Below are 27,216 nucleotides of genomic sequence, written 5' to 3' on the forward strand. Positions count from 1 at the left end.
TTCTATTGTGACTTTGAATATACAAGGTTTTGTCTATACAAGTTGAAGTATTATTTGGATAATGAAAGCAAGATTTTCTAGTTAATAGTAAAAATAATTTTAAAAAAGAAAAATGAGAAGGAGAATTGAGGAATTTCTTGGATGATTCAAGCAATAGTTGCTGTCCTTCATTCTCAGAGAGGACCAGAATGACATCATTATGTTGGAGTCAAGTTACAGTGTGTCCGACTGTGCCTGATCAGACCAATAAGAGCTCAGAAGGTTCTACCACACGTCAGGTAGAAATAGTACATGTGAACATTTGGGGTGGAAATGTTTCTAAATTTGAGATTCAAGCAATAAAAATAACTTTAAAGAAGGACAAAGAAGAATTTCATTAGGCCTACTGTCAGGCAGACTTAATTGAAATAACTCATGAGAAAGACTTGATTTAATCTTTTTTTCCTATAAAAAGCAAAATTTTGTAATTTCATATCAACACATTCTACCTACAAAGATATAGGAATTGGGCGTGTTATTTCATTGTTATGGGGAGCTCCCATGTGATGAAACTTCCTTTACCAATGTACATTGGTACCTTCTCTGTGTAAGAGCAGGGGCTGATTGAATCAATCTGTAACTTCCCATCTCACTTAAAGTAACTAACAAGATTCTGATACCTTTATAAGGTGACAACATCTTTCAAATCAAATTGAAGGCATTAAACTTGGCAGAAAATTACATAAATTAATTTGGAAGGAATGAAAAAATCATTGGAAGAAATGAAATGACATTTCAAAGAACAAATTTTTCCTGTGAAGTTTGGATTCAGTCAAAGGGCTGCACATGAGGAGAGGGCCACATGTGGCCTCTGTTCTTTTCTAGACAGATTTCTAAAACTCTCAATGTATTGAAAAAATTCCACCCTCTAATTCTGATCCTCCAGTAGGCTCCTTTCTTCTGGAATTAGGAAGAAATACAACTTTCAGGGTCTTTCGTGATTTCACCAGAAGGATTGTTACATTGCCAGAATGATTATTACACCTTGCTACTTGTAGTCTCAGAGAGTTGCCCACTCTATTTGGAACTTGAATTCAGGTCTAATTAACTCCAAGGGCAGCTCTACTTCATGCTGCTCCCTTTTTTAAAAATTTTTGCTTCATATGCCTTTCTTCCTTCCATGAAGCCTTTGATTTCACCAGTGAACAATGACCTTTCCCTTTCATACTTCATATAGCACATTGTGCTTCATTGCTGCATGTATCTTTCATTATACAATAATGAAAAGTGAAGCTGTCAAGTGAACCTGTCCTAATCTTTTGTCAAATTTCTACTTCAGGGGATACGAATGTCTTGATTTCACTTTTATTGGACTTAAGAATTGGAGCAATTTTAGTCCAGATTCATATTATATTCCATATCCAATGAATTCAATTTGATGCTATAACTGTATTTTTTTTTTTTTTGGCAGGGGGAGGACAATATTTGCTGTGCTAGGTGGATAACAGGAATATAGTGGAGGTGGCAGATACAAAAGAAATATACCTTCTTGCCCTGCAGGAACTTAAAGCCTGGGGGGTGGAAAGCAGGAAGACATTCAACATCAAGATTAAAATAGCACTATATGACAGCTTGTGACTTAGCGTCCAATGAGTGGCAGGTGTAAGAAGTGCTGTAGGAGCTCAAAGAAAGGGGAGAAGGCTGTGGGTTTGAATAGTAGGGCTGGTGCTTGGAATAGTCAAGCAATTCTCTTTTCTTTTGTCCAGGCATCCTCTCTGCTTTCCAGTTGTCTCCACACATGCCTTCAGCCCCATGGTCATTATCCTCATCTCCCACCGGAACCTTGGATACCACCCTTTGCCTCCTCCCTGCTCACTTCTTCCACTACCCCCAAGCCTTGAAAGGTAAGGTTTTGTCTTATTTTGCCAGGGTCCAGACCTCTACCTCCTTGTCACTTCCCAACCATCTCCACACCATCCTTTTGTATGCACCCCTGCCTCACAGCTAACTCTTATATGTTATTTTCCTCCATTAGAATGTAAGCTCCCTGATGTCAGGGGTTATCTTGTTTTCTTCTATCTGTATGTCTTCTTAGCATAATGCCTAACACATAGGTCTAAGTGTTGAATAAATACTCTTGTCTGTCTGTCTATTTATCTTTTGATCTAATTCATTCAACAAGCAGCCTAGCCTATCTAGAGGGAGATACGCAGCTGTCAGGGGTAACTTAGTGTTTATTTGTCTAATACCCATGTTTTTCATTTGCAACTTCTTCAAATAGATATTAACACCAAATTGAATTAGAAAAAATGGGATTTCTAGGTGATGTCTTTGCTTCCTAGAGGGAGTGTGTTTTACTCTTCCTTATCCTATAATGTACTCCATTTTTATTTACTACCATTATTTCTTGTTCTCTTCATACAACACAAGCCAAGCTAATAATCATCTTCAAATTCTTCTGCGATTATAGTTTTTCATTCCATGTGACACAACCTTTAAATTGTCTTGAATTTAGCTGTAGGCTTTGTTAAAAGCAAAAGCCTTTAATTACTCCATTTAACCAACAGCCTTGACTCTCTTTCTTGCCTTGGAAAACATGTATCCCAGATATGTAAATCTTGCTACTACACTCATGCCAATTAGGTCTTGCACAATTTAGTAAAGAGGAAGATTATGCTTTTAAATTCTGCCTGGAAACTTCAGTATGCATAGGCCAAAGGGGATTATTGTCAGATATGTTCTCTGCTTTCCTACTCTCATTCTTTAGATTAATGTGCAACCTTCTGCCTTACTTGGACATAACCAAGCAGAACTAGCTATTACTAAAATTAGCATTTATTATTTTAATAATGATAACTATTAACATCCTCAATAACAAATTATCCAAACCAGTTACTACCTGTGTGACCTTGGGCATGTCATTTATCCTTGGCAGGCCTCAGTTTCCTCTTCTGCAAAATGAGGGGGTTGGACTACATAATTGCTAAAATATCATCTAGCTTTAAATATATATAACTTTCCTTGTTACCTCTTTGGACAAATGACCTCTATTTATGGCTGTCATTGACTCTGTTGCATTTTCATTAGGTTTAGAGTTTCTGGGGAAGCCAATTTTAGTATTATCCTGAGAAGTGGATGATTATCATCTGTCTGCTGTCAGGTTACAGATCGCTGAATCTCTAGGTCATCTACAAGTCATCTAATCCAATACTTACTTGTCTGAGACTCTACTTGATTTATTATCTTTTGATAACTGAGCCTTCCCTAAACTCTACACCCAAAGGTGTGATAGTAAATGTTTGACAACCAGCTCTCTTAAAAAAGTATGCATGACACACTTTAAAGTTTAATTTATATCATTAAATTTTTCTCTATCACTTTCTTTAGTCTAGACAATCAATAAAAGAATAAATCAAGCCATGACTTATAGCATTTTCTGATTTCCAAGGTATAAATGGTCATGCTGAAGATTTAATAATTGGCTCTCCAGAGCTGTGTCAAGTTCTGCAGCACTCCTTATTGAACAGCAAGTATATCTGCAGTACTCCCTTATCAAAAATATTTGCATGTGTGCCACTATGAGCATTCCTGCCATTAAAATATGTGCTTTTATTTTATTTTATAAAGTCCTCTCAAAAAGAGAATCTCTCATTGTATCCATCAGCCTTCTATGTTATGCCCTTGGGATCTAATTATCTTAACTCCCCTTAAACAGAGCACTCAGGCAAGTACCACAAATCATACTGTGGGCAAGGTTTGAAGTGTACTCCCAAATGAGTCAAAACCACCATCTGAAATTTCTGACTTTAATTACTCTTAATAAGTAGGTGCTAATGTGTTGTTTCTATGCTCTTGAATACTACAAGAGCTGTCACCACCCTGTTTTGATACCCCTGTGGCAAAGCCCTTTTCACCCTGCCTTGGTTAGTGTCAGTCTGTCAACTAAGATTTATTAAGGACCTATTATGTACCAGGCACTGTGCATTATTGTGTATTATGCCCCATGTGCATTAATATGTGCATTATTATGTCCCAGTCCCATTTTCTGTCAGGTAGTAGCCCCTGATTCTCTTTATTGGTGGGTTAACTGTAAAATAGTCAGGTTTTATTTTCTTCCTTCTCTGTTTTTCAGTAGAGACCAGACACCAAAATTTAGGTTATACTTTCAGCAGGCTGCCAGCATATTTCAGGTCACCAGAGTTGCCTGGTTAATTAGGTTTTTCTCAAGGATTCTGGCATGTCCTCTTCAGGCAAACCACTTTGACTAATCAAACATTTAATATAGTTCCCTGATAGACTAGCTTGTTTACTTTCTTTGGCAGTACTACCAAGTAGCCTGATTCACTATCACTTCTGATCTTGTATCAGGGCAGAATTTTTGGCTCCTGGCCATCAAATTCTTTTTTCCTTATGACTTTTAAAAACATACCCATCTCAGGGGATATGCCCTGCTAGACACTGTACTAATTTTATCACTTATTAAGGCAATACAGTAGCTTATCATTACCTTCATAGATCAGAATTAATTCAAAGCAAATTACAAAGACCACCTAGACTTCCTTATTTCCTTTTTTCTCCCTACTCTCCTTGGTCTGAATTTCATCTGCCAAGATCAAATATAAAAGCCTCTGTTTGGCTTTTAAATCCCTTCATAATCTTTCTACTTAACTCCTTCCATGTACAGTCCAGTAATTCTGGCCTCCTTGTCCAAGATACTCCACCTCTTCACTCTGTGTGTTTTCACTGGTTGTCTTCCATGCCTAGAATTCTCTCCTTCCTTATTTCTGCCTGCTGGCTTCCTTCAAATCCCAGATAAAAATCTGCCTTCTTCAAGAAGCCTTTCTCAGTCCTTTGATAACACTAATGTCTTCCTTCAGGGATTATTTCTACTTTATCTTTATATATTTTGTTTCTATATAATGTTTGAATGTTGTTTGCCCCCATCCTATTAGATGATGAGCTTCTTGAGGGCAGGGACTATTGCCTTGCTACATATGAGTAACTTAATAAATGCTTGTTGATTTGACTTGATTCAATAGGTACGCAGATAAATAAATATAAGATCATTTGAGGAAGGAGAGAGCTCCAAAAATTAGAGGGATCAGGACAGAAATCTTTAGTATAAGGAACTCTTGATGTAGAAATTGCCTTCAGTAGTGCAGACTGACAATTTCTCTGCAACTTAGAATATTAGAGAGCTGCCTAGGACACTGAGAGGTTCATGGTCCCATAGCTATTGTGTGTTAGAAACAATACTTGAACCTGGATCTTCTGGGTTCCAAGCCAGGTCCTTTAGCTACTACATTACATTGTCTCTTCGTGTCTAGAAATACAAATATCTATTTCAAAGGGCATAGATTTTAGATGAGCAGGACTTGAAGAGAAGGCCTTCTACCTCTCAGACAGATATATATATATGGTATTTATGTGTCTGACTCTGTGTGTGTGTGTGTGTGTGTGTGTGTATTCAATTGTTACAGTCAGGTCTACCTGACTACAGGCCCAGTGCTCTATCCACTGCTCTACCTAGCTGCCTATGTATATATGTATATGTGTATATAACATATATGTATATATACGTGCATTTATAATATATTATATCACACATATACAACACATCACATATGCATATACACAGTATATATAGATATAATATATCACACGTATATACACACATGTACACACAGATATGATATTGTGTGTACATGTGCACACAAACATATACATATGGGCAACTAGGTGGTACAGTGGATAGAGCACTGGCCCTGAAGTCAGGAAGACTTAAGTTTAAATATATTAACTATATATTATATGTATGTACATACATATAATATAGTATATATACATATAGGTATCACAAGTATATATTGTGTGTGCATATACACACGTGCACACACATACACATACATATGGGCAGCTAGGTGACACAGTGGATAGCGCACTGGCCCTGAAGTCAGGAAGACCTGAGTTCAAATATATTAACTATATTATATATGTAAATATGTAAGATGTTATATGTGCATATACATACATGTATAATATATGTTATCTATAATGTGCATATATAACATATATATGCATGGTATACATGGGCAGCTAGGTGGTACAATAGATAGAGCACTGGGACTATATACACATGTATACATACACATACATATATACACACACATACATATATATGTGTATATATATATCCTGCTGATGATATGCAATGATGTTATTAATACAGTTCAAAGAGAATGTTACTCATACATCAGAGGTATAACTTTGAAATTCAGGAATGGTAAGCTCTTACCCCAGTTCACCTGCCACTTTGCTACGTGATCCTGGATAAATTACACTTCATCCGAACCTCCTTCTTTGTAAAATTAGAAAAATGCTTCCTTACTACTTTCACTGGGTTATTCTGAGAAATATGATTTGCGGTTTATTGTATCCATCTAGCTCACCACAGTGTTGCCTAGTTGGGGAAAGAAATCTAGAATGGTGGGTCCTGTGGAAGACTTACTTGCAGCGCTGTTTTCTTCAATTTCACCATAGAATACACTTTGTGAGAACACTGGAGCGTTGTCATTGATATCTAAAATTTTAACTGTAAGCACAAGAGGTGTCTCTACATTCCTTCCCATTTCATCCAGAGCCTGGCAGTTGATCTAGAAGAAAAATGAAAATGGCATTCAAATCAGAGGAAATGTCCATGACTCTAAATTGGCAAGTTTATAGATTAGTTGACTAATTGTACATTATAATGCAAGCACCAGTATCTTTTTCTAAATCGTTAAAAGAAGAGTGGCATCATCAATCATAGCACAGAAGGGGAAATTCAGAACTGTATTAGGGCATTACTTACATGGAACATTGGGGTTTCCTCACGATCAACGATTGATGTTATATTAATTTCTCCAGTTCTGGGGTTAACAACGAAGATACCGTAAGGGGGCTGATCAATTCCCACTCCAGAGATATGATAGGTAATTCTCTGGGTTTTTTGAAAATCTGAACTAATCTGCATCAAAATATATGGAAAAATTATGGGGATCACATTTAAAAACAATTTACAAATCTCTTCTCCTCTCCTCTCCCCCACTCCAAACACCTCTCATTGTGGACCCTGATTTCTCATTTCCTTCTCCATTTGGGGACAGTGTCTCTGCCCTTGCTTATTATCTCCACCTACTTCCTATCTCATCTGTAAAATGCTGAAGAACTTTAGGAACTTCACATGTAAACTGCCAGTGATGATAAGAAGGGATCATTTGTTCTTCATACATAATACCTTGGCTTTCTAAGGAGGCCTTTGTGTATTGGAGCTAGAGTTATAGTGAGGGGTCTGGGTACTATGCTTTTGTCCACAAGTTAAAGACAGGGCAGGGAGATTTTAAAACATGTGCAAAGATGAATCTAGATCTTTCAGTTATTTAAAAGCATTTTATAATGCCTCTGGTTGTATGTCCAAGGGATTAGGTGTGAAGAAGGGACAGGAAGCCATACAAAGAGTATTGATTTTAGAATCAGAAGACCTGGGTTCAGATCCTGCCTCTGATGCTTACTCTTTGTGGTACTCTTTGGACCTCCTCAATTTCTTCATTTGTGAAATGGAGGGATTTTATTAAATGGCCTCTGAGGTCAAATACAGTCCAGTTAAATATAGTAATGTAGTCCTACCAAAAACTTATTAATTCCTAAGTGATAATAGCCAAGTAGAAGAAAGTGATGGTAGGATTAGGCCAGACTATAAAACTCCTCTTATTCTGGCATTTGATACCCTCTATAGTCTAGGTCTGTCCCTGGGCTTACCCTACTTGCCCAACTCTCTCTTTTACTACTTCCCAACACAAACCTTCTATTTTAACCAGACCAGTCCCCTTCCTATCTCCCTCATGTGCCACGCTAATTTTCAACTCCAACTAATCTTTGCTCATGTGACTCCCTTAGAACTTTACCTCCACTTACCAAAATTCTACGTTCTTCAAGGTTCAGTTTAAGTACTCATCTCCCTAAACTTTTACTGACCATACCAGCTCATATTGATTCTTCCCTTCCCTGAAACTCCATAGCAATTATTATTCATACCGCTAATTTTGGCATTTAGCCATATCCAGCCTTGCAACCTTCCCTGGCAGTTTCATGAATATGTCTTCATTCCCCAACTGAGTTATGATGACAGAGATAAGAGGCCCTGTCTTCTTCTGTTGGGGTCCCCTCCTATACCAAGCCAGGACTGAACATTTAGGAGGTAATCAATAAACACAATTTTTTTGTTATTTTAAATGATCAATAAATGTACTATTTCCTGTTATTTCCCATTAAATCTAATCTTTTTGGTACTCATACTTCTATTTCATGTACAACTTACAGTAGCAATTGGATTCCTCTTTGAATTGTCTTCTCTTTCTCGACAAGGTCTTGCAAATTTGACCCATTCACGTTTATACCTTCTGAAGGGCTTCTGCAATATTGTGCCATTGTCTTCATTTTGTTCTTTTACCTTATTCAAAAAACCCAAAAGGAACTTAAAAAGGTTTCATGCTAACAGACACGTCCTTACACTAAGCTAGGGAAATCAGAAAATTCCTAGAGACCAAAGGCCAAATCTTTGTTTACCTTGTCAGCAAAAGAAGTACTTAAATATTTTTGACAAGGTTGTAAGGTCCTTGAGATTAGAGGCTCTCATATTTTTTTGTACACCTCAGAATATCTAAGAGTTCAGACTACACAGTTGTTTAATATATTTGTTTAGGAAGATAATAATGATCAAAAGGAAGAATACATTTGACGAATTACTATATGACGTGTAGAAATCTGGTTTGTAAATTTTTTTTTAGAAATTTAGCAGAAATCTTATAAAAACATTTACTTGCATAAACTTTTCAACTTTAATGTTACATGTTTTTTTCTGTATTTTTTGTCTTTCATTTGTTTTAATCTGTATTTCAGTCAAAATAATTTATTCATACATTACCTCTACCCATAATTCACTATTGACCTCCACCACCACCTGTAAGTATTAAGAGAAAGTTAGAACAAAGTTGGGTTCTTGGAATTAAGAAGAAAAATATAATCACTATTATGATTATATATGTTTTTATAACTATATATATGTTTTTATACCTATACCTTACACACACAGAGTTAAGGGGTGTTTTGGGTTTAGACCTCTGATTTCATCAATATAAGGGACTTCTGATGGGGAAATTCCTTCCACTATCACAGGTCAGCAACTTGTAACTTACAGATTTAGGGTAGTATCTAGGGGACATTGAGAGGTTAACTGACTTGTTCATGGCCACACATACAGTATGTGTCAATAGGTGGAACTTGAATCCAAGGTCATTATCCTTTGCACTATGATGCCTTTCCAGATCTAGAAGTACAGATGTCTATTTCACAGGGCATGGGTTTTGATGAGCAAGACTTGAAGAGAAGTCACTGCCAGGAAATGAGACATGTCCTCAGGAACAAGTTCTCCCTGTTCTTTAATCTGACAAGGATAATTTTACTAATAAAGAAATAACCCAATTGACTTTGCAAAAGCATGCCTAGCAGTCTGTTTCTGGAGCTTTCCAAATTTCTTATCTCCTTCTAAATAAAAATGGACACCTGAAGCTGTTGAAGCCAAAGGAGAGTGTGCTTATGATGAGTTTTGTTAAAGTAAATGCCAAAAGGAATTGTTAAAATTCGAAGCCCCCTTCACTTCATAGTAAAAGATTGGCTTGAAGATTATGTTGACCATTTCTCATTGAAAATTAATGGTATTCAGGGTGAAGAGATACATTTTACTGGAGATTAGTGGGTGAGGAGAATGTAGTTAGTTAAGTTCAGGGCAAGATAAAAGATGATTATATCCTTTCAAATTCACAAAATGTAGTTTTTCATGTATTTGCTAATCTGTTATCCATACTACCCATCCATACCATTTGAGCCAAAATATTATAACAAGTGGTTGATGAATGCCCCTTGCCTAGATTATGAAGCAAGTAGGCAGCTAAGTGGCCCAGTGGATAGAACACTAGACATGGAGTGAGGAAGACCTTAGACTGAATCCTGCCTCAAACACTGAGCTCTGTGACCCTGTGCAAGTCACAGCCTCCATTTGTCTCATTTTGTCTCAGTTTCCTCATCTGTAAAATGGGGATAATTATAGCACTTACCTCCCAGGGGTGTAAGGGTAAAATGAGATATTTGTAAAGTGCTTTGTAAACCTTAAAGTACAATATAACTGCTAGCTATGATTATTATGACATGCAGTTGGATGAGCAATTTACCGAATTAGTCTGCCTACACATGTACAAATCTTAGGTAGGCAAAAGTGGATAGTAAGCTGGACCAAGAATTGCGTTGGAGGAAGACAGTTAACTAGGTTGTACTTGGGAAAATGTGAAGTGCTTTCAGCCTTCCTTAACATAACTCACCCTTTAAAGATACTAATATGATAAGATGAGATAATATTTGGCACATAGTAGGTGTTATATAAATGCTTATCCCTTCCCCTTCCATAAACTTCTCCTGATGATACTGTATGGCTTTAAATAATGAAGCAACACAATATCTGAAGAAGAATAATTGTGGGTGACCCAAAAGCAATGGAGAGACACATGACAGGCATTAACAGGCTGCAACATATTACTGGAAATGACCTACTCAAGAAACAGAACAAAAGATAGGATTGCTTTAGAGCTGGAGGGGAGTTAGAAGATTATTCAGTCAAACCCTCTCATTTTTCTAATGGGGAAACTGAGGCCCAGAGAGACTAATTGACTTGCCCAAAGTCACGGAGGCAGGAAATAGCAGAAGCTGATTTAAATTCAGATCCTCTTTCTACTACACCACACTCATAACATCAAAGAAATGTTAGATTAAAAAAAGAAGATGGATTAGGTGTACATCAAGAGTGAGGGATGACTAGTAGATACCCCAATTGCTGCATTAAATATTAAAAAAAAAGACCCAGAAAAAGGCCTCCAGTGTGTTGAGTATATTTTCTCAGGGGATTTGTGGTAGGTGGGGCATGAACAAAACAAATTACTTGGGATTGGAACATTACCAGTGTAGCAAGGACCCACATCACAGAATCATAGATTTAAAGCTCAAAAGGACCCTAGAATTACCAAGTCACACCCTATCATTTTACAGATAAGGAAACCGAGGCGCAGAGAGGTTAAATGATGTGCTTAGGGTTATACCTGTAGTATAGATGGGGCCATGCCTACTCACAGTATACCATAAATAGTTTTTATTGAAATGAATAAGATGCATTTAAAAGACTTAAGAACCTGAAGTTTATAGCCTTTTTAAAAAAAAAAACCAAGAAAAAAAACCCTAGAGAATAATGAATCACAGAACTGCTGGTTCCTTTTCCCTTGAATGCACCTTTCTCATATCTCTCCCCATGTTGTCTTTCATCTCATTCCTCTCGCTTCTCTCTTCCTCCCATTGAAAGTCTACCCATACTTCAAGTGTCACCTCTTCCAGGAATCTTGGCTTGATATTATAGTCCTCACTGATCATTCCATTCACTGAACATTTCTAGTCTGCCCCATACCCTTTAACACTGACACAGATATTTTATATTGTTTGCCATTAATTCAGGTATGTGAATCTGGCCTCTGATCCTGATATCTTCAAGGCCAAGCACTAGGCCTTTTACTATTCCATACTCACTCCAGAACTTAGAAGGTTTCTAAGCATTTCAGTAGGTACTCAGTCAATACTCATTGGTTAAATGATCACCTGAGCTAAAGAGAAACTTTAAAATGTTGGGGAAAATTTATGCATAGAAATATGTAGCAACAGTGGGGAAAAGAAGGCCAAGATGAGAAAAATTTTACAGTTTTTAAATCTGGCTCAAAGTTTGGTTGCTCTGGAACAATATAGATTGATTGCTACACAATTAATTAACTCTTTTTTTTTAGGCAGTTGGGGTTAAGTGACTTGCCCAGGGTCACACAGCTAGTAAGTGTCAAGTGTTTAGTCTGAGGCCAGATTTGAACTCAGGTACTCCTGTCTTCAGGGCCGGTGCTTTATCCACTGTGCCACCTAGCTGCCCCCACAATTAATTAACTCTTAAAAGTTTGTTAGCCAGATATAGCCCAAGATAGAACCAAGAAACAAAGAACACCATTCCAAGGGATTCTAAGGTCCCTAGTCATGACAAAGACATTAAGCTGAAGCTCATATTTAAAGGACACTTGTTCAAGTCACTCTGAATAAAAACTAGAAAATGTGGTTATAACAGGTCTGGTCATGTCTATGTGTCACCTCTGTTCTCCTTTATTAAGCAACCACCTTGTAATCTCCTCCTATTAAGTCCTTGGGGAAAAAAGCCCAGGGTAGTACAGTTCTTTTTACTGGAAGAAGTGGAAGAGTCATGATTCACAAACCATGAGACATGCTTATACTAATGCCACACAGAGGATCAGATTTTTTCCAATAGATACACAAAATACAATTCCTATTGAAGCCTCTTCAAATCCTTTGTGGCAGTAGGTGGTCTATTAATTCTTAAAAAAAAATCATAAAAATTCCCTTACACCCAAATTCCTATTTGAAGTGTTCAAAGGAAAGACAAAACATGGAAAATAGAATAACAGTTTCACATAATGTGTCTGTAATGTTTGGGAGGCCTTGAAATCATGAGGAGGGGGGAGGGTTATTTGATTCACCTTCAACCCCCTTGATTTAATAAGCAAAGCCTCTTGGATCAGACTCCTGTATTTCCTCTCAACTTGAAGAAGGTAGGTCTGACTCTTAAGAGACTAATCAGCTAGCATGCCTCAGATCAGAATTAAGATTAAAAGAATAGCAGCTCCAGGATCCTAAGGACCTTACCCGTTACAAGGATATTAAATAGAAACTCACATTTAAAAGAAAGTTGTTCAAATCACCAAGAATGATAACAAATGTGATCATTCTAGTCTCAGTGTCTAGTAGCATCCCTAGTGAATTCTGAATGCTACTATGACTAGAAAGAAAGGACCAAGAGCTAAAATGATCATGGCAACACTCACACATAAAAGCATTTCACAGTCTGAAGGATAACAACATTGATGATAACCACCACTACCACCACCACCACCACCACCATAACCACAACTCCATTTCATGTATAGAGAGAACAATGATTTTGTTGCTGCCAGGAATATAAGACCTAAAGTCACTTGGTCCTTAGCTCCAACATCCCTGCCCTTCTAGCTCACTGAAGCTCTTGGAGGGGTGATGATTTGAAAGGACCGTTATTGGCATCATGGGAGTAGAAAGTAGTTGGAAGGATTTTGTTTTTCATTCTAATTCAGATAAAGCACTGATCTCACAGAGCATCACCTCTGAAGCAAAGGGTTTTTAAAATATGAATTTAACCTAAGTTTGAGTGCTTCTCCTTGGCTGTGGTTATGCTCTTTAAATTACAATATGGTAAGATGGTCCTGTCTATGTGCTAAAAAGAGCTGAAAGTCCTCTGATATGATTAGAAAAATCTATATAGCAACAACAGGTTAGCATCTATAGGAGGTGGCAGAAAAGGTGGGAGAAATAGGGACCTGCAGAGAGCTGCCTAGATGTGGAGGATGAGTGGATGGAAACTGAGATCCCCTTTCATAAGATCTTCCCTTTTAACAGCAAAAGGCTAAGCAAAACCATTTGACACTGTGAGCCTATATAACATTCCACATCTAAAGATTAGTACTTCTCCCTCCTACTTGGATAACTGGTAATTCTAGAGCTAATACATGTTGGGGGGAGCTAAGTGGCACAGTGGATAGAGTGCTGGCACTGGAGTCAAGAGGATCTGAGTTCAAATCCAACCTTAGACACTTACTAGCTGTGTGACCCTGGACAAATCCCTTAACCCTGTTTGTCCTAGTTTCCTCATCTGTAAAATGAGCTGGAGAAGGAAATGACAAACCACTCTAGTATCTCTGCCAAGAAAATCCCAAATGGAATCACAAAGAGTCAGACACAACTGAACAGCAACAAAGAAGAATGAAGAATATTCCGACATCCTACATTAGTTCTATCCTGATTCCTTCAGCCATCAATACCTCCACTTTCCAATACTGTTCATATTTACCTTGTATATATTCTGTGCAGCTAGGTGGTACAATGGAAAGAGTGCTGGGCCTGAAGTCAGGAAGACTCGTTTTTCTGAATTCAAATATGGCTTCACACACTTACTAGCTATGTGATCCTGGGCAAGTCACTTAACCCTGTATGTCTCAGTTCCTAATTTGTAAAATGAGCTGGAGAAGAAAATGGCAAACCAGTATCTTTGCCAAGAATATCCCAAATGAGGTTATGAGGAGTGTAACACAACTGAACAACAACAACAACAACAGTAATACTTTTCTGTTTGCTTCCGTTATTTTTTCCCAATAGAATATAAGTTCTTTGAGGGCAGGCATGTTTCCTTTTTGTCTTTGTATACACAGCATCTAGAACAGTGATTAACAGTAAACACTTGATGAATGAATGCATCATCTCCACATATGTCCCTTTATCATCTGTGTTCACTCTCTATCCGTGGTGTCAGTAAATATATATATATATATGTATATACATATATATATATATTCTTTCTCCTCTCATGATAGGATGATCTGTGGAAAAATGTATGCTATGTGTATATGTTTTCCTTCTCATTTATTTTGTCATGCTGTTTAAATGTCTTTTGCTTTGATATAATGTGTCCTTTAGGTGATCTGGTGAAAGGAACATTGATAAGGTCTGTGGTTTTGAGCAGATAGATGCTTACCTAAATCATGCCTGGAACCTGGGATAGGTATCATGGGCCCCATGATTAAGGAAGGCATCGTCTATCCATGTTCACATAAATGGAAACTATTAGAAGTAATGTAATCTTGCCTATACTTTGGCCTAAATCAGGAAGGATTGTGTGGAATCTCTGCATGGCTTTAGCGTTTTGTCGTTCTGCATAACTATAAAAAAAAATTTCCCTTAAATTCTCAGCAAGAAAAATAGAGCCCTCTCTCCCTTCTTACTTCCTTTTCTTTCTTCTTTCCTTCTTCTCTTCCTCTTTTGAAAAAATGGGCTCTGCCACTTACTATCTTTGTGACTAGCAAATTACTCAATATTTCTAGGCTTCAGTTTCCCCAGCTACAAAATTAAGAGATTGGACCATACATATTCTCTAAGTTCTCTTCTAGCTCTTAATCCTATAATTCTATAATTATAAACCTAGGACATTTGAAACCAAACCTGGGTTATAGTGTTAAATTTAACCTTAACCATCTATTTAAATGTGGGCAAGCTATGAGTCACTTGGCTTCTTTGTATCTCAGTTTCTTTATCTCTTAATGAAGGGGTTGGAATAAAAACTCTTTAAGGTAGAGTGTAATGGTGGGTTGGATCTGGATTTGAATACTGTCTTTGGTATTTATTAACCATATGATCTTGGGCAAGTTATTTGACTTATCTGGGCTTCATCTGATAATGAAGGCATTGTACTAGATAAATGGCCTGCAAACATTTTGATCAAACATCCTGTCAGCAAAAATTGCTAAGCAAATACGTGTATATATTCTTATTTATAAATTATATGTATGTATGCACACAAGTATAACTGTATTGATAATTACGTATAAATCTTACATAAGAAATAGAAATAGAAAGAGGATGAGTGGAAGATGAAATAATACTTGATCCTAGAGTTAATAAGGAGCCATTGGAGATTATTGAGGTGGGTGGGGAGTGACTTGAGCTTTAGGAGGTGTGGCAGGTGTGTGGAGGAAGTATTAGAAGGGGAGAGACCAGGCAAGGAAACCAATTAGGGAGGTATTGGGGTAGTTCCATTGAGAGGTGATGAAAGCCTGGACTAGGTGATGGGGGCTGTTTGAATAGAGAGAAAGGGACAGATGCAAGAGATGTGAAAACTGTTTAGATTTGTGGGGTGAGGGAGATTGAGGAGTTTGAGATTACCGCTAAACTATGAATCTGAAGGAAAGTGGTTTCCTCAACCGAATCAAGGAAGTTTGGAAGAAGGAAAAGTTTGGAGGAAAAGAACTGTCTTAACTTATCCATGACTCCTCATCCAGCATGATTCATTTGGTCTCACCCAAAACATGAGGAAAAATGGGGGCTAGAAAGAACATCTTACCAGTCACTGTCCTGGGGCCCAAAGCCCTCTCCCAAGTGATGCCTGACACAGTCAAGGAATGAATAGGCTGTGGGTGTGGTGGGGGGAGGGACTCACTACAGAATTTTCCCAGGGGGCCCTGGGTAGCCGCTACTGTGGGTATCTGGGTTGTGATTAGGTTATAACCACCCTGCAGGACTACGTTTAGCTCAGAATGGGCAAAGGTTGGAAACCTTTGAAGGATGGGGGCAAATTTGGGAGTGTTAGGAGATCAGTTCAGGTATGATTGTGTTGGGGACAAGCTCTATAACAGGCTTTCTAGGGGAGAATGGGATGCAGCCCATCCTTCTTCCCTCGAATTGGTTGATCACATACTCCTTGGGGGTCAGACCATGGCCCCCAAGAGGTCATAGTTTCCACTTTGGAGACCCCTGGATTTTGAGATCCCTTAGAAACCTATGATATGTTTCAGCTTCAGAATTCTATACATCTATGAGACTTTCTCCAGATTTTTAAGCCTAGGCATATTTGCTATTAGAATTTTTAAAAAATAAACTTTTGATATCTTTTGTTTTTACATTGTTTTAAAATTTCCTCCTATATTCCTCCCTCTCTCTCCACTCTGTGAGAGTCATACCTTATAACAATGAATTATTTTTAAAAGAGGAAGAAGAAGAAAATAGCAAAATTGATTAATTCACCAAAAAATATGATGCAAATATATGCAAAGTTCCACCTCTGTAGGCCCTCCTTTCTCTATCTTTCTCCCGACCTTTGCAAAAGAGTAGGAGGGAGATGTCTTCTCATGTCTTTATCAGAGTAAGTTTTACCAAAATTTTGAAAACATTAAATCAGAGTTTTGGCATATCAAACTACTTCAGATCATAGATTTAGAGTTAGAAAGACCTTAAAAATCATCTGCTTCACTTTACAGATGAGGACATTGAGTTCTGGAAATGTAAAGTGATTTGGCCAAGGTTACACAGGTCCTACATGGCCAAGCAGGACTTTGACAGGGCCCTCTTTCTAATTCCAAACGCAGTCCTCTTCCCCTTGTGCTTGAAACTCTGAATTTAATGGGCATAGAATGTAGAATAATCTAATCTTCTAAGTAAAACAAAAGAAATCTAAATTCCCTAAAAATTCATATTTTTAGATGAAGTATTTTGCAAAAATATGTTTTATGTTTTTTCCATTATAAAATATATAATTGGAGATGAGAGCGCTGTCTACATAACATAAGCATTTTCTAAATATATAGGTTATTTTGTCCCTAAATGTTTTTTGGATGTGTACATTTCCAGTGTACATGAAAATGTATTCAAACAAAAAAACAAGCCCCCTTAACAAATGGAATGATTTTCTCTCATATCAGGAAGATTTCCCCTCTCTCCTGACCCCAATCAGTCTACCTGTAAGGTGTCTCCAAAATGGGAATATATGGAGTAATTCTGGGAGGGAGATTCTATGGCTTGACCCCCAAGGTATATGTGGTCAATCAATGGGAGGTAGCTAACTGGGGGCCTATTTCATATACAACTGTACCATCTCCTTAAACAAGGCCCTATTTTATACTTCTTACCTCTGGTTTTTCAAAACCATGTACACTGTGGGTGGATTCCACAGGGTAGTTATAACCTAGTTGACCCAGATACTTGCACTAGCAATGGCAGGAAAAATTTCTTGCTGTATCCTCCTCCCTACGACATCTCCACATCCTACCCTCTCATCCATCTCCTTGTGGCTACTGTGCACCCCTTATTTGTGGGCTCCATGCTCTGGAGTAGTACCTGGTAAGACCCCAAACACTTTTTTTGTTTTTCTGTGGCACCAGATGAACAGGTATAGACAGGTTGTGATTGTATTTTCTTTCGCCCAAACTCACAGCCCTTTTCCAAACTAGAAAATTTCATTTCTGTTGAAGATAATACCATTTTTTCTAGTCACTCAGGTTTACAACCCTGGCATTATCCTCAAATCTTCATTTTCCCTCACCAAACATTGTCAAATCTTGTCATTTCTACCTACACAACATCTCTCAGAATCCTATATTTCTCTCTATTCACATAGCCACCAGCCCATTTCAGTCCCTTATCATCTCTCATTTGAACTATTGCAAGGGCTTCCTAATTAGCTCCCCTCCAGTCTTTCCCTTTTCCAATGCATATTCCACACACCTACAAAATGATATTCCCTACTAACTATATCACTCCCCTAATTCAATAAACTCCAGTGGATCTTCATTTACTCTAGGATCAAATATTTCATCTTTACCTTTCTAAATTTCTGTGCTTTATGAAAGTTTCACAATATATACAATCATTAGAACAGCAACATGCATGTAATTTATAAATTAGTAATTCATGTATTAGGGATCTATGCTTAAACATTTTTTAATCCTAGGGTGTAGGATCTAAAATTTTTGGAGATGCCACACTGTAGAGTTGAAAATTGAAATGTTGAATAGGACTTAAAATTTGACATGTCAAATTTCCACACCCATGTTGACTTAAATTAACATCTTTTACTCTTTCTACTGTCTCACTATCATTAACTTCACAATTGCCTTTTTTAAAAAAAGTCTTTGTGGTTCATGGAATATTGGGATCATCCTAGGCTTAATTTGTTATCAAGATAACACAATATTTAGGGTCATTGAAAACAATCAGAACATTAAAGGAGCTGACCATTTTCATCATCATCATCATCATCATCATCATCATCATTATTTCTATTCATTATAATCAAGACAATGTTCACGATAATATTTTGCATAGCACTTTATGTTTTTGAAAACATCTTTTGTAAATGCTTAATCTCATTTTCTTTGCTTATCTGCCCTTTGAGGTAGGTAGCACAGATATAATCTCTGCTTGGCAGATAAAGAAACTGGGCCCAAAGAAAGTAGAATGGCTTGTTTAAGATCATAAAATGGGCACCAAACCAGGATCAGAGCCAAGGCCTGTAAAATCCAACCTGAATCACTCAAACCTGTATTGATCTCCTTTCTCTTTGATCTCCCACTGAACTTATAGGTTTTTTTTTAAACCACACAATTTAGTACTTATTTACTGTTATTTAATTATTTTTTTAAGTGCAGGTCTTGTCTCCCTAATGAGACTATTTTTCTTAAGGGCAACTTATATTTCTTATATCTCAAACCACTTTGCACAGAAGATAGTCAATAAACCCTTTACACAATTGAAAAATCGTAGAATCTTAGAGCTAGAAGGAAATCAGACTTTGGGCCCAATGAAACAATTCTCTTTACAGTGTTTCTGACAGATGGTCTTCCAGCCTCTGCTTAAATACCTTCAGTGATAGGGGACTCTTTAGATAGACCGTGCAGGGGTGGGCAACCAGTGCCTTGAGGTCACATGTGGCCCTCTAGGTCCTCAAGTGCAGCCCTTTGACTGAATCCAAACTTCATAAGCAAATCCTTTTATTAAAAGGATTTGTTCTGTAAAACTTGGACTTGGTCAAAAGTCCACACCCACAAGTTCCCCACCCCTGGACCTTGGCATTTCAGGACAGCCTAATTGTTAAAAATGTCTTCCTTAAATTGGACAGAATTTTGCATCCTTATAACTTTCAGTCTCAGTTCTTGTTTTGTCCTCTGAAGCTGTACATGTGTAAGTCATATGTCCATAAAATTTTTGACCAATTCTTTTTTCCTCATGTTCAGTATTTATCCTTTCTTGTTGACTTTTTTTAAAAAAAATATTTTAAAATTATTTTTGAAGTAAGTTTTTATTGATCTCATCAACTTTCAACTCGGATGTACTCCATTAAAAACCACAAACCTGCATTATGCAAGTTCTTACTGGGTGTATTTTGATCATTTCTTAATGAATTGTTTTTGATCTTTAACCTGTGACGCCATTGGTGCAGGAAACTGCCCGAGTGGACTCTTCCTCCACTGATGCAGGTCAGCAACTCATTTGGTGGCACGGAGAGATTAAGTGACTTGTGGGAACGTCTCACAGCTTGTCTGTATCAGTGGTGGGATGTGACTACACTACCTCTGGGCTCTGTCAGCCCTCTATTCACTATATTGTGCTACCTCTCAATGGATGTTGCTCTGTGGTATTTTATGTTGAATGAATATAACTTTTGTTCCGCACCCCTCATAGTGATAATCTTCTTTAGCACCTGAAAATGTCTTTTTCTTCCAATGGATTTTAGTAATATGCCCTGCTGACTTCTCCTGAGAAACTCAAAGTCTTTCCCATTCATTACTAAACTGACCATCTTTCTTTTCCTCATCTATGACACTCCATTTCCTGTCTCCCTCCTTTTATACTGGCTTGGAATATACTCTCCTTACTTTAGCCTCGTGAATATAGCCTTTACTTGGGGCCACTGGTCCAAGACCTGAGCTCAAATTGAACCTCAGACAGTAGCTGTGTGACCCCGGGCAAGTCACTTAACCTAAGTTTCCTCTGTAAAATAGGGATAATAATAGCACCTATCACCTAGGGTTATTATGAGAATCAAATGAGAGAATAATTATAAAGTGCTTTACTCAGTGTCTGGCACACAGTAGGCAGCTAGGTGGTGCAGTAGATAGAGTGTTGGGCCTAGAGCCAGGAAGATCTATCTTCTTGAGTTCAGATCTGGTCTCAGCCACTTACTAACTGTGTGACCTATGGCAAATCATTTAACCCTGTTTGCCTCAGTTTCCTCATACGTAAAATGAGCCAGAAGAGGAAATGGCAAATCACTACTATATTTGTTAAAGAAAACCCCAAATGGGGTTATGAAGAGCTGGACATGACTGAAAAAAGTGACTGAACTGAAAGTACTATATAACTGTTACTAATTATTATTGTTAAATCCCTCTCATCTGTTAAGAGGCAGTATAAGCATCATTTTCATTTATCCCTGAACTGCCAGTGCCCTCCCTCCCAAACTACTTTGTATTTAACCACTTTGCTAGTATTTGTATATGTTCACTTTATATTTATGCTGCATATTTCATATTGTCTCCCCCATTAGAATGTAAGTTTACTGAGAATAAGGATTATTTTACTCTTTGTACCTTATGTCCAGTACCTACCTCAGTGCCTGACACATAGCAGACACTTAATAAATGCTTGCTTGTTGATTGATGTTGCACAACAGACATTTGAGTGTGCTCCAGGATGAACTTGGGGATGCTAAAGATCTGTCTAGTATGGACTCCAATAAATTATGGCTGTGTTGGGCATTCCTTGCAGCCAGTTGTGTGCATTGCTGCAAGGATGTGCTCTAGGCTCTCTAGGGTGTTGTAGACTCTTCAAGGCTTTCAGAACTTCTGAGGATTCAAGCCTGCATTATGGCAGGCCCTGGACCGTAGCTGCTTTTGGAGCATATTTGAGGTCTGGTCCTAATCTAGGGACTTGGCTACATGGGGGCTGTGGGAGCAGGGCAGTTTCAGGGCTGTCTAAGAATTCTGATCAGGGCAAGAAGGCCCTAGAACCATTCCAGACCTCAGAGAGTTCCTCTGAGATTTGGGGACTAACTGTAGGCCACAATGGGAAACATAGGACTTCTGAGCTTGTTTTTAGTTCATAAACAAATCTTAACAGTGGTCTTGTCTTTTGCACAGCTACTGTCTAAGACTACCCAGGGAGCAGAGGAATCAGTTAGAGAGAGCTTGCAAAAAGCCAAAAGCAAGCATATGGAAAGATTGCTGGAGGCCTAGCTTCAGATCTCAATTCTGACATTAACTGGCTGTGTGACTGTGGGCAAGATACTCTAAGCCTCAGTTTCCTTATCTATAAAATGGGGATAATAAAGCTTGAATACCTCCCTGGCAGGATTGTTGAATAGAGCATGTTTTATAAGTCTTAAAATGCTATAAATATTTATATATCTGAGATGATTACTGATATGGGCACTTTGGTTATGTGGCAAATTGCAGCTTGGTCAGTTCTTGGGAAAGACCATTAAACTGTTCTAGTTCTTTCTATCACATTCTTGATAAGTAAATAAATGTGAGATAACAATAATGGAATTGTAATGTGAATCTTGGGGTTGGAAAGTCAACCTTAGACCCAAATATAGCCTTTGCTTGAACACTTGTAATGATTGAGAATTCACTATTTCAAAAGGCAATCCCTTTCATTTACCAGAAGCTCTTGTAACTGAAAAGTTCTTTTGGTTTGTCACTAACTGTTGGTTTAATTATTCCAGTTTCCTAGATACAAAAGAGTTGCTTTTTTGGTGCCCAGAGTGACATAGTGTGGGATGGGAGAAGAGCCCTTGGTCTGGAGACAAAAGACTTGGGTTCTAGTCCAGGCCACTCCACCTGCTACTCATTTGACTTTAAGTAAGTTATTTGATCACTCTGGCCTTAGTTTCCACATCTGTGAAGTAAGGGAGTTAAATTAGAGGACTTCTGATATCTCTTCCAACTAGAAATCTATGAAACTAGTCAGTGGAAAAGCTAGATTGTCTGGTTGTTGATTTACATTCATGATCTATTTTACTATAGTGATAATAATAAAACAATGATCAACATTTATGTAACACATTGAGGTTTACAAAGCACTTTATTAATATCCTGAGGCTGATTTTTTTCCTAAAGAAAGACAATGATTAATTAATAATATACACAGATAAACAATATCCCAGGGCAGCTAGGTGGCGCAGTGGATATAAAACACTGGCTTGGAATTAGGAAGATTCATCTTCATGAGTTCAAATCTGGCCTCAGACACATGCTAGCTATGTGACCCTGGGCAAGTCACTTAACCCTGTTTGCCTCAGGTCCTCACTTATAAACTGAGTTAGAGAAGAAAATGGCAAACCACTCCAGTATCTTTACCAAGAAAACCAAGTCTGAAATGACTTTACAACAACATATGAGGTCCAAGCTAGTATTTTTTCAGTCTAGAGTTAGAATAGAGACCAGTTTTTCATATGTTTGTATATAGTGTATTTGTTGTTCAGTCATTTCAGTCACACCTACTCTTCATGACCCTGTGACACCTAGCTGTCCATATGATGTGTGTGTGTATATATGTATATATATATATGTATATCTATTATCATCCTATATTTATATTCAGAGGTGTGCTGGCAAATATTTAACAGTGGACTCCAATAAAATATATGCCTACTGTACTTTTGAGTTTAATCTTCTTTATTAACATTTTCTCCATCACTCTCTTAAGTGTAGACAATCAACAAAACAATAAATCAAGACCTGATTTGTAGTGTTTGACAATTGCTGAGGTACAACCACTCACAATGAAAATTTAACGGTTGGCTTTTGAGAGTCAATATGAGCTAGCTCCAGCACACTCCCATTTATCTCTCTATATAATTTATAATTATTTTATTAAGGGTGTTCCAAAAGTCTTAGTGCAGTTTTAAGCTTTAATAGCTTAGTGAAGTCTAAGACTTTTGGGATATGCTGCATATCTCTATCTAAACCACATATATCTACATCTGGGTCTCTGCAGATAAAGAAATACATTTGTATGTAACAACTAAAATACAAAATACAAGCTACCTTCAGAAAAATGGGTCAAAACTCCTTGGCTCCTGTGACCTAAGTCCTTTTCTGTAGGAAAATGGTTGGTGTTGGTACAATATGTCTTCTTAGTAAAGACTTATTATGCTTTATAAAAACACTATTGCTAAAATGGCTTCTTTACCAACTTATCCAATTGCAAGGGAAGGGAAAGGAGTGAGCATTTAGATAGCACCTACTATGTGCCAGGTACTGTGCTAAGCACTTTTTACAAATATTATCTCATTTTGTCTTCAAAAACAAACCAGAAAAGTAGGTCCTATTATTTTTCCCTTTTTACAGTTGAGGAAACAGAGGCAGACAGAAGTTAAATTACTTGCCCATGGTCATACATCTAATGTCTGAGGCTGAATTTGAACTCAGATCTTCCTGACTTTAGATCTACTGCTTTCTCTATTGAGCCACTAGCGTATTTCAAATTTCAATAAAACAAAATATTGATTTAAAGATAATTCCAACTGCAACTTTGAATATATTAAAAAACTACTCATAGGTCAGACATATACAATATCTGGTCCTAGGCAACTGTGGGAATTAGAATTGGCTCTATTTTGTTTGCTCAGTTGTAAGGGATATCCTAGAAAGAACCCATGCTGTAGGCTGGAGATTGGATGAGGTGATATCTAAATTCCCTTTAATTCCAACAATTCTTCTATGAGTTGCTGTGTTTAGATGGTGAAGGCATAACCATGAAGAAGTCAGCTTGTTGGTTTTTAAATTTTTTTTTGGTAATCTGGCATTAGGATTTTTTAAAAAAAATTTCCTCTATAGAAAACACTGAAATAATGTTCACTGAATTGAAGAAATGCTTGATGGTGATTTATAGAATAGACATTTCTTTCTGGTTTACTTTTTTTAAAATGTGAATTATAACATCCAAATGAAAGGCAAAAAAAATAATATTGTTAAACTCAAGTTTTAAAAGTGCAATTTAAACTTTTTTATCAGCACATTTATATTTTTATAGATTCTCCTTAATATCTATAAGAACCCACCATTTCCATATAATCATCCTTTAAAAAAAAGAAGTAATTAGTATGTAAGGAGCAGGTTGCAATTACTGGGTAAAAAGGAAAACTTACCATTAAAATGACCAGAGTTCCCGCAGTACTTAAAGCAAGCCAGCCCATGGCTTCTGATTTCTCCTGCAAACAAATCCCAGTGAGCGGCTGTTTTGGTCCTAGTCTATGGAACTTTTTGAAATGGAAACTTGGAGAAGCTGGATCTCAGCAGTGTGTCTGCTCTCTTCTCCTCAAACGTACACATGCAACTGTTATGTGATTCTCCACCCTAAAACTTTGGGTTGGTCTCACCTGAAAGACTTGCATCATTTTTGCTTCCAGGTAAAACCTTAGACACACCTCATTTCTTGTGAATTGAATCCTTTGATGGAAGCTGAAAGGAAATTTCACAGGCTGTAGACAAAGTGTAATAGGAAGATGCCAGGTGAATAATAAATTCATCACATGGAAATGAAAAAACCACCCTTGATGACAATGAGAAAGAAGATGCCAAGTTTCTCCTTTTGGTTAGACTTTTAAAACTAAAAAAAAAAAGACTGTTTCTATATAAAATTTGGACATACGTACAGTATAAGAACACATAGGGGCAAAAAGTTATATAAGATAAAAGTTTCTGGAAAAAAAGTTTAAAAAAGATTCAAGGAACCAGAAGAATATGTCGGCTTAAATAGTTGAAATGAGCTCAGGTCTTGGAATCAGGAGATCTGGGTGAATCCTATTATGGCATTTACTAATTCAGTGACTTGACCCCTCTGAGTCTCAGTTTTCTTATCTACAAAATAGAGAAAACAACATCTGTAGTTACATACCTCTGGGGATTACTGGGAAAACCAAATGAGATAATGTATTTAAAGTTCTTTGCAAACTTTAAAGCACTATATCCACAAAATAGTATCATTATTGTATAATTGAGTGGTCATGTTTTACATTTTTTACATTGATTTTATTACATTAGTAAATTATCAGACATAAAATTGAAATGGAAACTCATGTTCTACCTTGGAAACATTTGGAATTATAAATTAATAAACCAAGTAACTGATGCCTGCAGTTTTTTTTTTTTGATGAGGCAATTGGGGTTAAGTGACTTGCCCAGGATTACAGCTATATGTCTAAGGCAGGATCTGAACTCAGGTCCTCCTGACTCTAGGGCCAGTACTCTAACCACTGTGCCACTTAGCTGCCCCTAATGCCTGTAGTTTTTCTAGCTACAAAGAAACTATTTAATCACAAACTCTTAGGACTGGAAGGGGTTCTCTAGTCCAGCGTTTGACCTGAATCTCCTTTGCTACTTGCCTCTTTTTCCTTTTCAGGCTGTCCACATCTTTCTCTTTTCAGCTCTGGTGCTCAGAACAGGAGACAACGCTTTTGGGAGGAGGATCTGGTCTGAGTTGATTCTAACAGGAGAATTAGCTCATCCCTTTCTTTGGAAGCTGCCAGCTCGGACTAGAAATTTCACAAGAACAGGCTTGAGGTTTTTTGCAGGTTTTTCCAGCAGTACAACTGCATTTTTTGTTGATATTCTCATCTAGGATCAGGAAGTGATTGGCTATGTAGCTTTTCATTTTAATCTTTCTTTTTTTCTTTTCTCATTCCTTTTTTTCCCCTTTTCTTTTTTTAAACTAACATGAAAAGATGGAAGCCTAGGGCAGAGTTTCTTTATTTTAAACAAAATCTTAAAGCTGCCTTTTGGTTGTGTACAAAGGAAGATATAGGTGGTAGGATGATATGGGCAGGTAAAGGATATTACAGGATCTTTCAATGATCAGTATCATGGAGAATTTAGAAACAGAAAGCTCTTGCCAGAGGACTTGCTGCAGCCAGCCGTTTGAATTCTGGGCTAAATTTATGAGACTCATGTTTATATGTCTAAGCACATGGGGACTATTTTCCCTCTCAGGGAATGGGTGGGGCCCAAGGATTTGCAAAGAATGGTTTGGATCTGGTGGGAGAAAAAGGATAATTCTGGAAAGTTCTAGTATCTTGCATCTTCTCTCTTTTCTTTTTCTCTCTGCCCCACTGTCCACTATCCTCTCATCCTTCCCTTCATTTTCTCCTCTCAACCTGCCCTATTACATACCTCCCTAATGTGTGCTACGGCCTAAGTGCTTTGCTGCTGTTTTCCATTATTACCAACATAATATCTCTCTTTCAACAACAGCTCATAATCTCCCCCTCTCTCTGAGCCTCAGTTTACTTATCTATAAAATGAAGTGGTTTGGCTAGCTGACCTCTAAGGTCCTTTCGAGTTCTAGGTCGTTGATGAAATGATTCTCTTGGGCAGTGGTGATTGGAAATGTCTTTCTGGTTTTGTATATTTTTCATGTCATAGTACTCTTTGCAAAGCTGGACTTCTTTTTGTTTCTTTTAGTAATATTAACTGTTTCCTTTGCCCCTTTCTGGATGAAGTGAGGCCTGGGTGGGGATTGGTCCTCTCTGTGTCATTCTGAGCTGCTTTGGCCAAATGGGGGAGTGAAGTTCTGGTGTCTATTCAGGGGCTAAGATTACATTGCTTTGATCACTTCAATTCCTTTTCCAAAAATCTTTAAGATTGCCAACTAAATTAATTTCAAACACTTTAGCTTGACATTCAAAAGCCCTCTATG

General features: G+C 37.4%; 1 protein-coding gene across 1 annotated transcript in view; it reads right to left on the reverse strand.

The window, feature by feature from the left end:
• LOC114031795 (desmoglein-3-like) overlaps positions 1-24,974 on the reverse strand; it is a 50,660-nt gene extending 25,686 nt beyond the window's left edge. Inside the window, exons 1-5 of the mRNA XM_027846931.1 lie at positions 24,671-24,974; positions 8,942-8,977; positions 8,336-8,467; positions 6,830-6,985; positions 6,488-6,632 (exon numbers count right to left, since the gene is read on the reverse strand). Of these exons, the coding sequence (XP_027702732.1) occupies positions 6,488-6,632; positions 6,830-6,985; positions 8,336-8,467; positions 8,942-8,977; positions 24,671-24,718 (517 nt within the window). The 5' untranslated portion in view covers positions 24,719-24,974. The remainder of the gene's footprint in view (positions 1-6,487; positions 6,633-6,829; positions 6,986-8,335; positions 8,468-8,941; positions 8,978-24,670) is intronic.
• Between the last annotated feature and the right edge of the window lie 2,242 nt (positions 24,975-27,216).

The sequence above is a fragment of the Vombatus ursinus genome, unplaced genomic scaffold (genome assembly GCF_900497805.2).
Source record: "Vombatus ursinus unplaced genomic scaffold, bare-nosed wombat genome assembly UNPS02015255.1, whole genome shotgun sequence".
Classification (NCBI taxonomy): domain Eukaryota; kingdom Metazoa; phylum Chordata; class Mammalia; order Diprotodontia; family Vombatidae; genus Vombatus; species Vombatus ursinus.